At 38.6% G+C, this 17,482-nt stretch overlaps 1 protein-coding gene across 1 annotated transcript; it reads right to left on the bottom strand.

Moving 5' to 3' along the window:
- Positions 1–625: 625 nt before the first annotated feature.
- On the bottom strand, positions 626–9,804 carry tmem151ba (transmembrane protein 151Ba). Its single transcript, XM_061707211.1, has 2 exons — positions 9,430–9,804; positions 626–6,053 (listed from the first exon to the last, which is right to left on the bottom strand). Exons 1-2 carry the CDS (start codon positions 9,511–9,513, stop codon positions 4,623–4,625), a joined length of 1,515 nt encoding a protein of 504 aa, XP_061563195.1. The 5' UTR covers positions 9,514–9,804; the 3' UTR covers positions 626–4,622.
- Between the last annotated feature and the right edge of the window lie 7,678 nt (positions 9,805–17,482).

The following is a 17,482-nucleotide window of genomic DNA, read 5'->3' as shown; positions in this document are numbered from 1 at the left end:
AAAAAAATAAATAAATAAACTGATGAAACTGGAAAAGCAGATGCCCTCAACTTAATATTTTGTTGCACAAACCTTTGAGTGAACCACTGCAGTCAAGTGATTTCTGTAAATCTCAGTGAGAGTTCAGGTATTTTGGTCCACTCATGAACAAATAGCTCCAGCTGTCTCAGGTTTGAAGGGCTTCTTCTCCAGACGGTATGTTCCAGCTCATTCCACTGATGTTCAACAGGATTTAGATCTGGGATCATAGAAGGCCACAAATGTTTTGTTTTCAGTCATTTTTGGGGTTTTTTTTACAGTTTTTTTTAGGGCCATTATCGTGTTGGATATCCTGTACCAATGTTCTGCAACTGAGACCAGGCTGTCCGACACTGGGTGGCACATTTCGCCCCAGAATGCCTCGATAGTCTTGAGATTTCATACCTGCAAAGATTCAAGACGCTTGTTCCAGAAGCAGCAAACCAGCAAAGAAGAAAAGCAAACATGAGGAGAAACCAATGGTGTTATTGTAACAATCTAGATAAGAATCAGATCACAATGTTAAATTGTTGGCACCAACACATCATTCCTGTTAAAAGTGTCTTTTACATAAGGAAACATGGAGCAGATATTTCAGTGAGCATTTCAGTTTATTGAGCCTTTTTGTCTACTTCAATACACATATTTGGTATTCAGTCTTCATTTACATCAAGGCAGCGTTGTGGTGGTATTGGAATACATACAGACTTTTTACCTATATCTACTGATAAATAGTGTAATTGGTGTTATTCATGTCATGTTTTTCCTGTTTTAGACCTCGCAAACATCACTAGTTATTCTAGTCTGCAATTTCAGATTTAGACAAAAACAGAAAGAAATCTATTAACTATTGATATTATCAACGCAGTCATCTCTATAAGCAACTTCTTAAAAAATGATGCATACTATATACGTTTTGCATGAACGCACTCCTTTTTGAATTAATCAAATCACCCAGGCAACATATTCAGCAAATAAACGTGCATTGGAATGAGTACCTGCATGAACATGAAAGTCTGAGTATGTAAGAAACACATTCATCTGGAAACAATTTCCACACTGAATGCCATCCTACCTTGTCATCTCTAGCTTATTTACAGTACAAAAACTTTTCTCCAAATGTACACATATTTAAAATGACAAAAACAATAAAGGAAAAAAAGATGATTCCCAAAACATTCTTAAGTGAAGGGTACACACATCATAACAGCTTGATGGACTTTACAGACATGATAAACGGTTTAGTGCTTCACAAGACAAAACCCTTCATTTTCATCTATGCAGGACAGTTATGAGCCTTTCAGTTAGCTTTTTACACCCAAGTACTTCTTTTTCAATTGTGTCACGTAAACATTGCACAGGTAAACACATTTTCTCTACTTTTCTCATTGATGACTATGTTTGAATGTCACAGTGAAGCCCCTTCAGAGGCCAGTTGTTTTGCAGTCTGGCCAGCAGAACTTTCACTTTGCAAATGCTTTCTTCGCAAAGTGAAGTTTCTCTTGCCTCTGTCCGTACTGCCCCCTGCAAATCAAAGTCAAATCCAAAGGAACCAGACTAATTCTTGGTATCAAGAGGAAAAGAGACATCGTGGCCACCCAGGCTATATTAGTCGATCAAGAACGAGAGATGCGACACTATTAGAAACAGTGACTGAAATCAGTGACATTTGCTCATCTAGCACAAGATGAATTTCAAATAACTTATAAAAGAATTCACAGAAATCACTTGCATGCTTTTGTTTGTGGTGTCCTCTAAAACAAACCAGTGTTTTTGTTGATGTGACCAAAGCTGCGACATGATTCAGCTCTTCAGGTCTCGGGTATTAGAAATAAGTGAATGACTAAATTAATGACTTGGTTTCATGCGATATCTCAAATAAAATTAGAAGTATCATGTTGTTGTCTTCTTAAAACAATAATTTCTGGTGCAAACATTTGTTTTATGTTTTTATAAAACCTTTCTGAAACCATTTTAGCACTTGAAGTGATCTGAACATTATTGTCATAGACACACGCTCACTAACCTGAAACATATGGCACCAGGTGAGTAAAAATTGTGTTTTCAACCAATCATGAGTTGTGGGGGACATATCTGGCATGAACAGAGTACTATTTTTAATGAAACATTTCAGAAGATAAAACAATATCCCATTAATCACAAGCCACAGCTGATGTAATAACTCTAAAATATGTCCGTTCAGTTTTGTGAGACATACATCAGAACTTCCATTAAGATAGAGAGCAAACATGAGAGATCTAGCTGATTATTTCACTTCGGTCTTGTGATCTATTTTAGCATTTATGGTGCAACCTGAAGTTTGAGATGAATTGTTTGAAAATGCATCGTAGTTTTAATGACTAAAATGCCCAAATTTGGTAAGGGATTTACAATTTACTTGTATACACCTTTTCTTTTTAAATACGGATTTGAAACACTTATAAAGTTATAACTGTTTGGTTCAACATCCTGTATTTACACACTGCCCTATTCAGGAATGATGTAGTTCTAATGCAGTGAAAACGTGATTGAAAAGGACAAAAACAAAACATTTTCATATTTAACTGCAATCCACAGAGAAGAGAAGTGACATCCAGGACGTTGCTGCGAGCAGACTCATTGAACATCATCAACGAGTTTAGGGGTTGCATAAATGTTGATTTGTGAAAACAGATCAAACATAATGAAATGTGAAGTCTACAAAAATTGTTGCGCAGAGTCTCACTATCTGTTTAATATGGTATATTATTGCTGCAAATACAGTCTGAACTGAAACATTACAGCTCATGTGGAACGTAATGTGCCTGGTTAGTTATAAATCACAGTACACGCAGTACACTGTTAATGTGAAGTTACAAACAAAATGCCTGAGAATTTCTTCCTTATTTTTCTGATAATCAGTGGGCGATACAAGAGGGGGTTTTCTCAAACTTGATAGAAAAATGACCAAAATGTATTAACCATCCATGTCATATGTCCTTAAACCACATATTACATTCTCCATGAATGAGCTCTAAACAAAAGTGAGCTGAGTTGTAATAGAAGAAACAAACCAAATCTTAAGAAATAGTGTTAAATTAGCTAGATCTTTTAATTTCAGAAGCTATCCCATATGTAACTTTTGCCTCATAGCTGCTACATGCCTGAATTTAATCACTGTGCGTGTGTGCCGTACACCTGAATGTACAATATTGTGCCAGGCTGCACAATACAAATCACCATAAGAAAAAACATGCCCTCAAACTGGAGGAAATACTTTTCAGTTCTTGAAAGTAATCCAGTCACTTTATTAAATGTGACAGTATAAGTAGTGAACCCAGGCCTCTGCCTGTTTCCAGCGTCGTGGACGGCCAGCTCTCTGCCTGTCTCTCTGATATGCATCAGCAGCACAGAGCTGGCTGCACGAAGTCTGTGTTACATTATAAGGAAAAAGATTTATGATCACTTTATGTGCCGATGATACATTATCTGGGTAACATTTATGGTCTATTTCTCCAAAATGTGTATTTCAAACAATATTGACATTAACGTCTACTTATTTTAACAGGAAGATGCTTAGTTTGAGTTGTGGTGGCGAATAATTCTCAGGAAAGGATAATGCTAGGCACTTAAACAAAGAGGTAGGCTGAAGAAAAATATTTTAAGATTATAAACCAGCTGAACTGACATTGTTTTTTCTATCTATGATATAATGAGGGTTCATTTAATGTGGTTATAAGTAACCACACTGTCCTTTAGCTTTCTTTTACTAAATTATTCACGTTCCTCCTGCGCTATATTTGGCATAGCAGGGAATATAATGTCCCTGCAAACAAGCAGCTTCCCAGTAACTGGATATTTGATCTCCACCAGACTTAAATGGCATTTTTATTCTACTGAAGCCTGTTTTTTCTTTCACGAGTCCACTGAACATATTTAAATTGGCCACATTCAATATGTTTTCTCTACAAATATTTAGACTTTATTATCTCCATAAGAGTTGTGATACTTTTTTTTTTAATTCCAGAAATGCTTTAGTCTTGTTCATTACAGCCTGATGAAGAGGCTTCTAACGTTGCATTTTCCCTAATGATTCAGCCAAAGCGCATGACTCGGATGGTTTGTGTGTCTCTATGAATTTTTCAGGCATTCGTTTCTCACTCAGGCATCCATTAATTCTCATATCCCTTTCACTTCCCATCAGCTTCATGGGTTGCCGCTGAGTCAAAGTCCATTCTATACTTGTACCTCTGAAGCGTTTCTCACTCATTCATACACCATTTACAGTAGGAAGTGACTCCCCTTGGTATTACGAAGCTGGTCGGCTTAAAATAGATGCTTTAGAGCAGTATGGTTTGTTTAAGCCATATAGTATTTCAAACACTCATCAAGTTTGTTTTCTCTGACTTGCTGGCTTTGCTGCAATAAATTCCTTCAACCTACTTAATTTGTTGACATGTGAAGTAACAGTGTCTTTAAAAAAAATGACACAGTTGTTATAACTTGCAGGTGGATTTTTTTTTTTTAACCTCCCTCGCGAGAGAAATAAGTCAGTGTCATCCCATCCTAGGGTTCAAGAGACTCCTCCGCCGGAGCCTTGTGTCATCAAGCGTGGCAGCTGTGCGTCATAGTGAAGTTTCCACACAGGAGCCGTTTCTGTGCAGAGAGCGGTGGTCGTGGTTGAGGCATCCTTCGTTGCGATGCACGATGAGCACTGGGAAGCAGAGAGCCTCCTGGTAGGCGGGAGGGCTCTCCCCGCTGGCGTTCTGGCCGGACAGACAGCGAGTGCTCTCGGTGGGGGGGCAGGGCCGCTCGTTCAGGCTCCCGCTGCTCCTCCACAGGCAGCTCCGCCTGGAGCCGTACAGCCGGCCCAGAGAGAAGCGGCTGGCGCTGAAGGGGATGCGGGGGCTGGCCGTGTTGCAGATGCTGAGGGCACTGCGAGAGAAGATGGAGGAGCTGCTGATGGCACGGTGGCAGCGCTCACAGTTCTGCCTGTAGCCTCTCTGTGTAGAGTAGCTGTTCCCTGAGAGCTGGGCCAGATCCATCAGGACGGCCTCCGAGTAGCTGGGGACCAGCTGCTGGTTGGAGCGGATGTGCCACTCCAGCTCCGTGCTGTCAACCGTGTTGACTCGTGGGATGTGTCTACAACACGGACGCTCCTCAGATGGCGTTACTGGCACAAAGTCAAAGCCAAACAGCTTTTCCACATGGTGGTGCACGAAGGCGGTGCGGTATTCCATCAGCACCCGCAAAGGCCAAGACAGGGTGCAGGCAGCTGCCACCCAGAAAGTGGAGTTGGAAGCATACCATGGAGGGTGATTTGGGTCAGAAAAGACAATCATATACTCCTTAAAGTCTACATTCTTCAGGTGCATCCCCTCACGGGCCTCCATGTAGTCATCCAGGCCCTCGTTTTCTGTAAAGAACCTGGCCCGCTGGGTCAGGTAGGAGTTCTCTGACTCCACATTGGCAAAGCTAAAGCACTTGGTGAACCTCAGCCTGGTGATGGGGAATCCCTCCAGGCCTAGCAGGTGTTTTGAGATGTCCTTAACACCACAGTTTCCGTAGTCAAACTCCACCTCTGCCACGTGGGTGTTCACTCTCTCGTGGTACACCTGCGTGGTGGTGTAGGCGTCCCCGTTACGGTATCGGGTCACCTGCCGCGTCCTCCTGACATAGTGATAACTTATGGCCTTCCACCAGATGCACGGCGTAGCCTGTTGCATTCGCTGCAAGCGCTCCGCCACGCTCTCCACGTCCACCTTGTATTGCAGCTCGTTCCTGGCGTAGCAGTGCCAGCACTCCACCAGGTAGAGCACGTAGAGCATGACCAGGAAGGCCAGGGGGATATATATATAACCGTTGGAGCAGGGGCTGTCGTGGTACATCATAGACTTCCCCTTGTAGGCGCTGTCGAAGGAGAGGCGCGTGACCTTGGTCACCTGGCACCAGGCCATTACCCCGACGCAGCCGTACATCAGCAGGGACAGCAGCAAGCATTTCCAGTGGGTCTCCTGACACAGGGATTTTGTCAGGGACTGTTTCTGAGGCTGATGCTGCAAAGATGAAGAGAAAAAGTAGCAGGTCACAAGTAATAATACGCTTGTCTATGTGTACCGAATTATCATTTATCTGAATATTACATCTATGAACTGTAATTGAATTAATACAAATTCCTTAAATACCTGGTAGATACAAAGTTTCAAAGGGAGTGACTTGTGTTCATAAAATATGAAAGAAAATTTCTGCTTTTTAAGTGCTTTTGCATAGTTTATGCATGAGGCCGTAAGCTACTTGCTGAAGTCTAGGTCTGTGCTTGTTTTCATCTGAAGACTCAGACTCTGCTGTGATGAAGGTTGTGTTGAATGTGATGCTGTGATGAAAGATGAATGTTAAAGTATAAAAACTCCTTATTGTCAGCAGAAGCTGCGCGAGCGGCTGTTTCATTACGGTGGGTGTGCACAAAGCTATTAATTTAAACATTTACAATCACATAAAAAAGAAAGTACATTCTCTTTGAAATCTGTAAGTTTTACGAATCAGGACATAATAATTAGAATCGTCATTATCATCTGATCCATTACTTTACTCATTTTATTTCATGCTGTTCATCAGATACACTTGATTAACTGATCCTCAGCAAGTGCGATCATTTCTGTAACAGCACAAGTTTCGGCAGTTTCCTGATCGGAGCATTCAGGTGTGTGTTAACACAATGTCAAGGAGAGAAAACATCAGCAATGATATTCAAGATACAATTGTTCTTGAACATCAAGCTGGGAGGGGTTATATGGTCAATTCTAAACTATTAAGGGTCCATCATTCAACTGTGAGAAAGATTATTTACAAGTGGAAAGCGGTCTTCGAGGAAAAAGACGTTTCATCTAATGTACCTTCAGGTTGGACCCTGATATGCTCAAAGAACCTACAACGAAAAAAACAAACACAACTCAGAGCCACCTCCTGTGAACCCAGCAGGGTAGCTGTTAAAGTTCATTACAGTAAAATACAAAAAAAGAAAAGTTTGTCTGGAGAAAGGCTCTTCTCTGCAAAATAAAGTTGCATCTGAACAAACTACTGTCATTTAGACATATGTGGGGATATTTAGCCATAATAAATACTGCAACATTTAACAAAAACCAAATACAGCATATTACCACACCTCATAACAGCTGCCAAGCATGATTGGGGGCAACATTTTGGTTTGTTTTGCAGCCACACAAACCCCAGGAACCTTGCAGTCACTGAATGGGTCATAGCCGTCTCTGTGTGCCAGTGAAATCTGGAGTTAAATGTGAGGCCATCTGTCCTGCAGACAGAACTTGGCCAAATTGAATTGGACAGCAGGACAACCACCCAAAAGCACACCAGAAAATTTAGAACAGAATGACTGAAAAAGAAAGGAATCAAGGCAATGAAATGATTTAACGACACCTTGAGGGAGATGCACTTTAATGAATGCTTTCAAACCTCAATTAACAGAAGAAACATTGTTTGATTATGTTCCAATGAGAAAAACATTTGAATCGAAAGAGGTTAGGAGATTTTATTTATCTTGAATGAACATGATAAAATAGTAGAAATAGTCTAATTATCATCTAAAGATGTACTGAATTACCAAGCGAGCCAGAAAAAAAGCAGTAATTCGACTGGCAGCAAACGCTGGTGCCATCATTTATCACCTCAGAGAACAGCAAGCCCCAGCGGTTACGTCGCCAGCTCAGGAGCTGTTCACGCCCTACACAGCTACACAAGTCCCAGGAAGGACAGATTATACCAATATAATCTGCATTTGCATCAACAGAGTACACTTATAAACAAACTATACGTGTTTAATATACTCTTTTAACAGTCCTAAGGTTCACTGTGTTAATTTACTGAATTCAGAGTGTTGGCTGCCAGCTCTCTGGGTGACTGACAAACATAAATAATAGATGTTCTTTCTCCATAATTATCCTCCCTACCTTGGTCACATGGTCCCCGCGGTGCCTTGCCAACCCGAGGCTACGCCCCAAGGGGTAAAATGGATTAACACTAAAATTCCCCATTGAGATAAACCTGCTGCAGGAAGTACATTTACTCCTCTACATGTTCTGCAACTATATTCAATATGTGACAGAATTGATAGCTTTTGTTACATTTAACAAGATATTTAAGCAGCAACAACAATGACAAACAAGATTGTCATTGCAGGCAAAAAAATGATGCCGTCAAAAAAAGATTGATTAAATCATCCCTGAATGAGATCATAAAAAGCTGTTCAGACAAATAGTTTTTTCCCCATTAAAATAGCCCAAAAATAATTATCATTAAGCACAACCTGAAGGATGCTGAAAGTGGTAAAGAGAGGTGAACCACCAGTGGTTTTAAATCTAATCATCAAAATGTTGAATTGCACTGAAACATGCACTCATGTTCCAGTACTGGGTTAAGACGGCCTCTGAATGAACCATTTAACACAATTACGCAGTGAAATAGAATAAGTAGGTTTGTGTTTCTTACATTTAGCTTCAGATTTTTACGCAGTGGATGAATGAAAAACAAAGGAAACAATTACATTCTGAATTATTGTGAGAATATATTAAGCAATTTTTTGTATATATTTGTATTCTCAGTTTGAATAACAGTTTGTATTCAGATGAATGAACATTAAACTATACCTTTTCAAGCTGAATATGTCAAAACCCTAAAAAAAATGAAATCGGCACAACAGTCTTCATGATTTATGAGACCAAAGTACTGCCTTTAAATAAGTTCTTTGTACACTCTTCGATAATTTTTCTTGACATAATAAGACCAGCTATGTTACATAAAAAGCCACTTGTGTAATAGATGTGTAACTTATCCAGCATGTGTATTTGGTAAAGTCTGTGTCAATAAGGATATCATATCAATGACACATTTAATTATGTGCAAAAAGGTGTGTTTTTAAATCTGTGTGTCCATTTTAGCTATTTAAAACCTGGAAACCTTGAAAACATCAGCATTTATTACTTTAACAACGTTCTGCCCATTCTTCAGTGTCTGGATGAGAACATCGTGAGGACTTGTGAGGAGGTTGCTTTGTTCTTCCTCTTTTCCCACTTTCAATAACCGTCTCCAGGATCCATTAAGGATCACTGAAACCCATTTTGAACCCTCTTGTCTTGAAGGAGCACATCTATGCTCGTTCACAGTCTCGGGAGCGTGCGTGAACGCACTGGTTCCCTTTTAACTGTAAGAAAATAAGGCCAATAAACAAGAGCGGAGGTGCGCCATTGAAACCAAAAGCCTAAAAGGTTTCTTTGTTGAGATTATGTGGCCTCAGGATGACAGTCTGTTACTAAAAAAATGGAAATAACAGTTTAAAGTTTGTTGTTTTTTTTTTCTCTCACACGCATTTAGGTTGGAAAACTGAGAAAAAAAAAGAAAAAAAAAACAATGTATCCATACCTCCTCCCTGGGACTGTCCGCTTCCTCTTCTGGGGCCGCGGTGGTGCTGCTTTCACTGGCCGTTGCTGCTGATGCTGGGGACATGGTGAGGAGGAGGAGGATGATGGTGGTGGTGATGATGATAACGACACAAACACTGGTGCATGGGTCTCCTCTTGGGACGGGGAGGGGGTTTCCAAAGCAGGCTGAGACATAAACATCCAGAGAATCCCCCTCTTCGCATCACACAAAAGAAAGCGACCCTGCAGGAGCCCGAGGAGCAGCGCTGAAAGGACGCACCATCCCTGCCTCTTCCTTTCAGGTGGTGGATACGAGAAACCGACCAGAGTGCTCCAGAAGACACGCCGAGACTCCTCCCGCGATGAAATGATAGGAATAAAGGACGACTGCTGGATAAGAGGCAGTGTAAGAAATGACAAACGCAGCAGTCCGCTCCTTCCTGCAGCCTGTGAAAGTGTGAAGCAGCGCAAACAAAGACGCCAGAGAGCGACACGTGTGAGCGGCCAGTCCCACACCACAATGTAAATACAGATTCAGTGTGAACGACATAGTGGGCGCTGCTGCTCAGGGGGAGCACCCCCATCACCCCCATCACTACACTGAAAAAAATACATCTAAGTGCATGTACAAATAACATATTTAAATCTGAGATATTAACAATTAAAAATGAAGTTTGCATGAATACATCTAGTTTTGAACTTAATCTGCATTTGTTCAAAAAACAAGACATTGTGCATTTTTTCCTTAACAAGCAGTATTTATGTAATCCCAGGCAATCTTTTCATTTACACACAAATAACATATTTACTTTTCCTTTAATAATTTTTACTCTATTGGGCAGATTGGCCAACGTTTAGATGAAACATGCTTTATTTAAGTAGAACATCACAGTAAAAAATATCTTGCTTGATCTACTTTTTTCGCATGCGATTTTTATGTAGATCAAGAAAGACTATAAACTACTAAATTTTTAGTATGTACAAAATTAATTTTTGCAATAAAGTCTTTTTTGTTCTAATTTTTTTTCCTTTTTTCTCTTTTCTTTTTTCCCTTTTTTTCTCTTTTTTTCTTCTTTTTTCATTTTTTTCTCTTTTTTTCTTTTTTTCTTTCCTTTTCTTTTTTTTCTTTCTAAAATGTCGATTTTGATAAATAAAGTAAACATAACACAATTAAGTTGACTGTACTTGCAAAATGTATTATTCACATACATAAATTAGTTTAAAAATAGTTTAAAGTAGTTTATACAAAGACTAGTCTTTCTTGATCTACATAATAATCTCATGCAAAAAGCTGACTTATTTTTTTAAGTAGATCAAGCACAATATTTGTATCAGTGCAATCACTATGCCCCTGTCTGTGTGTCTGCAAATGCTGAGAGGGATCAGCTGCATGCTCTCAAGCCAGAAAATATAGCATGTTAAACTCCACAATAAAATGACTATTAAATTATCTACAAGGAGAACCAATAGTGACAGCACTGCATGAAAAAGCTCTGCAGCAACTTGGTCACATTTAAAAGGTTTTTATTATTCAAATTTTAATTGAAGCCATACAGTTAATACTCACTTCAACTGAAGCACAAATATTAAGAAATATCGAGTGCAAAAATCATCAGATAAATAATAAAACCCTTACTCAACCCTGACATCTTTTTCAAGTTCAATAGTGAAGCTTTTGAACTCAGTGATTACATGCAAACTGTCCCTGGTTGTGAAAGCTGAAATACCCAGAAAACATAAGTAGAGCTGATTTATATAATTCAATCCATAAAATGTGTCCTCTGAAGGTAATTAGCAATAGAATTGTTGAGTTATTTTACTTTTCCACAGGACACAAGCACAAGGGAAATTATTAACTGACTAAATATTATATTTAGAAAATGTTAATAACCTGCTGATAACCTGGATGGTCTTTATTATCTTTGCATGTAAAAGATCAGATTTCCCAAAATCAGGATGTTGACTCCTTTGACCTTAACTCATGTCAAATGAGTCCAAAACATCCAAAGCTGCCCAGAAAGCGTCCTCCTCAATAATACAGCTCCATGTTACGTTTATGAATGCAGCTGCCAACTGGGCTGAACAACAATGGTTTACTATGAGTCCAATCTCTGCACATCTAGTGGTTTCAGACCTTGGGTTTACTTTAGATGTTAAAACATGTTAAGGATGTTAAAACCCTAGTTCTTTGCAATCTTGGATCAAGAAAAGTTTCTCTTTTGAATACGGGCAACCTGAGAACCGAGGGGGCGGCACGGTGGGGTTGGGGGGCAATCTGGCCATTTCTGGTCGCACCTCAAATTTAAGAGAGGAAGAATTAACCAATCACCATGGCTTCTTCAGTAAATCAAAGAGAGATTTGAAGGACATTTAAGGATTATGTACTTGTGGGAAGAAAAAAAACAAGAGCTGGTGACTTTTTTTTTGTGTGATTTTTTTGCAACTGCGGAGTGGAAATATGAAGACCTGGAAGACTGTGATGAAGCAGCGTCGTGAGCAAAGTCAGGAAGACGATAGATCTCAATGAAAAAAGTAAAATGCCACAGATTAAATTTCCTGATGTATTTACCTATTTGTGCCACCCACATCATGTTTTTTTCGAGTTGACCATATTGATGACCTCTGGCAGAGTTTGGCACAAAGCCATGACCCATCTTTCCTTGAAAATTCGTCGGTGGTTTTCTTTTTATATCCAATGCTGACACCCTCACCTGTCAAAGAAGGATCTGTTGATTGCAGAAGTCTTGCTTCTATAGATTTGTTCAAAACGTTTCTAAATGTAACAAAGTTGCTGAATGAAACAATGAAAATGGTTTCAGGTGTCTTTGCGTTTGTTAAATAAAAGTTCAGGATAATACACATTTTAGTTTAGTTCCATTTTAGAGAATTTCTCAACTTTTCTAGAAACAATGTTAGTCTTTTTCTTTCTTTATCTCTGGCTTCGGATTCTTACTGTAACGCATCAAATTTCAAGTTTTTATTTCTATCAGTCATAACAAATTTATTGAAAAAGATTTGGAAATGGTTACATGAACTCTTCAGTTCAACGACCCATTTAGAAGGAAAAAAAAAGCAAGAGAGAATATCCAGGACACCTTGGAGGGGAAACAATGCTGCAGTTTGAGCAAAAATATGGTCCGATTCCATGATTATGTGATTTTATGTAACATTATGACTAGAGGGACATGACTCCAATAAGTTTTCATGAGACTAGATAATCTGGTTTGGTTTTTCAATTGAAAAAAAGAAGGACAATAAGAAGATTAAGCACATATGTAAGAATATTCTTCAGTCTTGCCTTTGTGTAACTATGTTTACATAAAAACCCTTTCCCCAGAATCCTGGATCGCACACGTGCCTGTTTACCATACCCCACACCGTATGGACATTGGACTGGACTGTTGGCATGGAGTGGAATAAGCAAACACGACAGTAGATTGAATAAAAACAGATGGCAGGTAATAGTACTTTTTCGGTTTGTGACAATCAGTATTGTTTTACAGAGTATTTTGTAATGAGTGTGGTCCTGGAGGAAAGAGCTGCAGCTGTGTAAGTGAGCCCTCTAAGGGCAAAAGCACAAAAGATTATTTTTTTTAAAGAAGGGGGGGGCGGGGGAGCAATACATGACAGGCATCAGTGCTTTCATTCAATACAGAAAGCACTGGACTGTGGGAACGTTTGGTACTCCACGGAAAAATAAATGAGGCACTTTTTTAATCGGTCAGAGATATTAAAGGTGCCAGAAAGTAAACGAAACAGCTGTGGGCATTAGTGAGTTGTAGAAGAATTCAAGTCAAGAAGGTGATTAACCATAAAGTTACTGAAGTTGACCACACACATCTGCATCACTGTCAGAAATCACAGAATTTCATACACTCAGCTTTTGCAGCTTCTAAGAAAAGGGCTGAGGTCCCATGGACAGTAATGCGCCTTGAGGTTTCCTGCTGACATGCGACAAGCTTGAGGAATATTACCTCCGGTGCTGAGTTTTAAAATAAAACTCACACATGTTTAATGTGTGCTTCTCAAGTGAATCATGGCAAAAGTCACAAGAATAAGAATTCAGTCATGAATGTGACAAAACTTGATAAACCTCAGATTGAACAGCACCAGCACCAATTAAGAATGAAGAATAAATATTTGTACCTTTTCTATGTGAAAATTCTGAACAAGAAAAAAAAGGGGATTTATGCAACTGAAAGTTTGAATGTTCGGTTATGAGGATGAGAGGCCAATAATCTAGAAATTTTCAAAAGTTCATGAGCAGGGATTTTGAAAAAGGACATTCTTTGGTGTAGAATTTTACTGGCATGAAAAAAGTTACATAATTAACTGGAGGAAAAGATAAATAATGAAACTGAAAAATCAACAAAGTTAAAGCAGCGTAAGTTCTTTACTTTGTGGACATCACCGATGTAAAGGCCCTCTAGAGCCACTGGGGGCCCATAAAAGGTCAGCGTCAATAATATGTAAACATATTATTACGCATATTTGAGTGATTCCCTGTGAGCTTAAATAATCCCTTAAATGAGTTTAAATTCTTCTTTTTATGTTTTTTTAAAAAGGTTTATAAAGCCAGAAAATTCTTGCTGTTTTATTTATTCATTTAATGCAAATGTATATGTTTATGACGTTTTTTTGTAAAGGGTTGATTTGTAGTTTTTTTTTATTATTATTGTTCATTTGTCAAATTTGTGAGTTTATGTAACTAATTCTGGCTGTTTTTATTTTGTTTTTTGTGGGGTTTTTTTTTGTTCAGCTCCATATGAATTTCAACAGATGCCCCACAAATCATTTTAAACTCCACATGACTGTAGTTCAGTGGTGTTCAACCCTGGTCTTCAGGACCCCCTGTCCTGCATGTTTTAGATGTTTCCCTGCTTCAAATGACTGTGTCATTAACAGACTTGTACAGACCTGGATGACAAGCTGATGAGGACCATTAATTAGAATCAGGTGTGATCATGAGAGGCAACATCTAAAACATGCTGGACAGGGGGTCCCGAGGACCAGGGTTGAACACCACTGCTGTAGTTTCACAAAACAGGAGCCCCCTCACTCTTGCATTAGGCCCCACAAAATGCTAGCAACGGCCCTGTGTGGAAACTGTCACGTGACACCCACACTTCTGTGAAACCGATAGCCAACTTTCAGTAAACACATAATACGCTTTTGGCGCCTTTTCGTAGATGGCACCAACGTATTGTGTCACATTCTTGTAATTTTTTTCAACTTTATTTGTTGAATATTTCCACTTCCGCCGTGACTACGTTTTTTTTTTTTTAATTGAGCACTTGAATATTGTACAAATCCTCGAGGCATATAAAACAGTATGTAGATTTATAAGGCACACAACACATTCTGCATCACTGCAAGAGTGCAACAGTAAATGTAACAGATACGTTGTAAAGCAAGGACATAAAAAAATGGTGGGTCAAAAGTAAAAAAAATTTAAAAAACAACTAAATATTAAATAAATAAATAAATAATACAATTATAATAAGAAAATATAAGAAAAACTGTGAGAAGCAGGCGCATTAGTCATTTTCAAATATCTTAAGATCTATATAGGCGTTAAGGAGTTGTTTACCATGTTTGTTTTAATCAGTCTTAAGGCACTGAGATGGTCGTTTATCAGGTATCTTTTAAAAGCTGAAAAGTTTGGTTTTTCTGTTTCCCCATTTGCATGTATGAATAAAGAACTTGGCATGGATCAACAGGTTATTGATAACAAAGTAACCTATCCCATACCTGTCAAGTTTTGGATTTATAAATAAGGAAAATGTTCCGCCACCCGCTGTCCCACCAGCCCGACCGAGGTCCAGTATCTTACATTTTAAGACAGGTTTACAACAAATCTAAAATATGTATCTGTCAACCACTTACACACTACAATTATGTGCTCAGAATTTGATAGGACGACCTTTGTTGACCCTGAAATTCCTGACATTCCTATAATAGAGCCTAAATGAAAACACAAAAGTGAAATAAAGCACATTTATTTATATTAAATATTTTCAGTTTATATACACATTGATTGTCTTCAAGTGAAACATTTACATTTTCACTCATGTGGCTCTCTGGCATTCACTGATTAATAACACAGATGCACGTTCTTTTCCCCATGAGAGACACTAACATCGCCCATTCTGCTCATCTTTAGGAAAGTAACTTCGGTATCCCATTTTTAGAGATATTTACACTAAGTCTTCGCTTTTTGGGCAGAAATGCCTCCTCTCTAGTTACATCCATCCATCTCTTTGATTTGTTGTTTCGAGTTTGCTCCCGTTGTCGCCACTAACCTCCCAGGCTACAGTAAGTGGCAGTTCTCGCGAGGCTAATGACAATTCAGTTTGGAGAGGCACGATAATGCTTTTTGATTATTACATTATAAATTATTATTTTATAAAACGGGAAATTTACAGGAAAATACTATTACGGGAGGACGGCGGGAAAGAGAGGTAAAATACGGTAGGTTCCCGGCCAAAACGGAAGACTTGACAGGTATGGTCCTGGGTGAGAGTTAATTATTCATAACAAAGTCACCTATCCACCATACCGGTCAAGTTTTGGATTTAAAAATAAGGGAAATTTTCCACCAACCCAGGTCCAGTATCTTAGATTTTAAGACAGGTTTACAAGAAATCTAAACTACCTGTCAACCACTTACAAACTACAATTATGTGCTCATAGCCTGATAGGACGACCTTTGTTGACACTGAGACGCGGTGTACTTCCCATGTGTGTAATTCCTATAATAATAGAGTCTAAATGAAAACAAAAAGGGTAATTAAAGCTGTAATTCCTATAATAGAGAGTAATTCCTATAATAGAGCCTAAATGAAAACACAAAGGGGAATTAAAGCACATGTATTTATTTTAAAGATTTTCAGTTTATATCCACATTGATTGTCTTCAAGTGAAACATTTACATTTTCTTATTATTTGTCATTTTCACTCATGTGGCTCTCTGGTGGTCACTGACTGATTACACAGATGCATGTTTCTGTACCTCCCCTTTAGGAAAGTAAATGTAATCCCATTTTTAGAGATATTTACACCGAGTCTTCTTCTTTTTTTGTCAGAAATATCTTCACTCTCGTTACATCCATCCATCTCTGATTTGTTGTTTCGAGTTTGATCCATGGTTTGCTCCTGTTGTTGACACTAACCTCGCGAGAACTTCCACCCAGGCTACAAGAGGTGGCAATTCTCGCGAGGCTAGTGACAATTCAGTTTGCAGTTTAAAAATATTATTTATAATATTACAAAACGGGAAATTTATGGAAAAATACTAATACGCAAGGACGGCGGGAAAGAGGGGTAAAATACGGTAGTTTCCCGGCCAAAACGGGAGACTTGACAGGTATGTCACCTATCCACCGTGACTACGTCATGGTGTTCTGCCAATCCTTGCTCCCTGCCGTGAAATGCTACTTTGTGGTTCTGCGCATGCGCACAGTCGATTTTCAAAGTTTGATTGTCATGCCAATCATTTTTTGCACGATGTAAAATTGATAATATGGGATGTTGAGTATTTGATCCTTCAAAATACACTACCCATGACATGAATGGCATTACACTTTGTGAACATTATACGATAAAGAGAGAAAAAAAAACAATTCTATCGCTTTATTTGATATTCATTCAGTCATTCGCCTTAGCCAGGCAGGTCATTAAGTATGTGTGTGAGTATCATTACAGTATATAATAGTAATAATAATAATAATAACAATACTGTTACTTAGCAGCGTGAGTACAGTGTGTGAATAATTATAAATACAGGTTAAATGATCAGTGAATGGGGGTAGGACTAAATAAGTTTACACTTCCCCATATTGTAAATTTCTGTTTATATTGTTCATTTCTGTTTATACATTTTATCTGTCATCTGTCATCCTACGTCACTTTTTGTAAATACTCATATCCGGCACTTTTTAATCCTCATATTGTACATTTCTGTTTATTTCTGTTTATACATTTTACTTTATTCTATCTCTTATTTTATCTCCATATATTTGTTTGCTTTTATATTTTTATTTTACTGTATTGCA

The sequence above is a fragment of the Cololabis saira genome, chromosome 18, assembly GCF_033807715.1.
Source record: "Cololabis saira isolate AMF1-May2022 chromosome 18, fColSai1.1, whole genome shotgun sequence".
Lineage (NCBI taxonomy): Eukaryota > Metazoa > Chordata > Actinopteri > Beloniformes > Belonidae > Cololabis > Cololabis saira.
The sequence above is the reverse complement of the archived record's forward strand: the minus strand, read 5'-3'. Positions and strand labels throughout refer to the sequence as shown.

Coding starts and splice junctions, on each gene's coding strand:
- tmem151ba (XM_061707211.1), bottom strand. CDS start 9,513: ATGTCCCCAGCATCAGCAGCAACGGCCAGTGAAAGCAGCACCACCGCG. Junction 6,054..9,429: donor CGGACAGTCCCAGGGAGGAG/GTATGGATACAT, acceptor TCATCTTTGCAG/CATCAGCCTCAGAAACAGTC.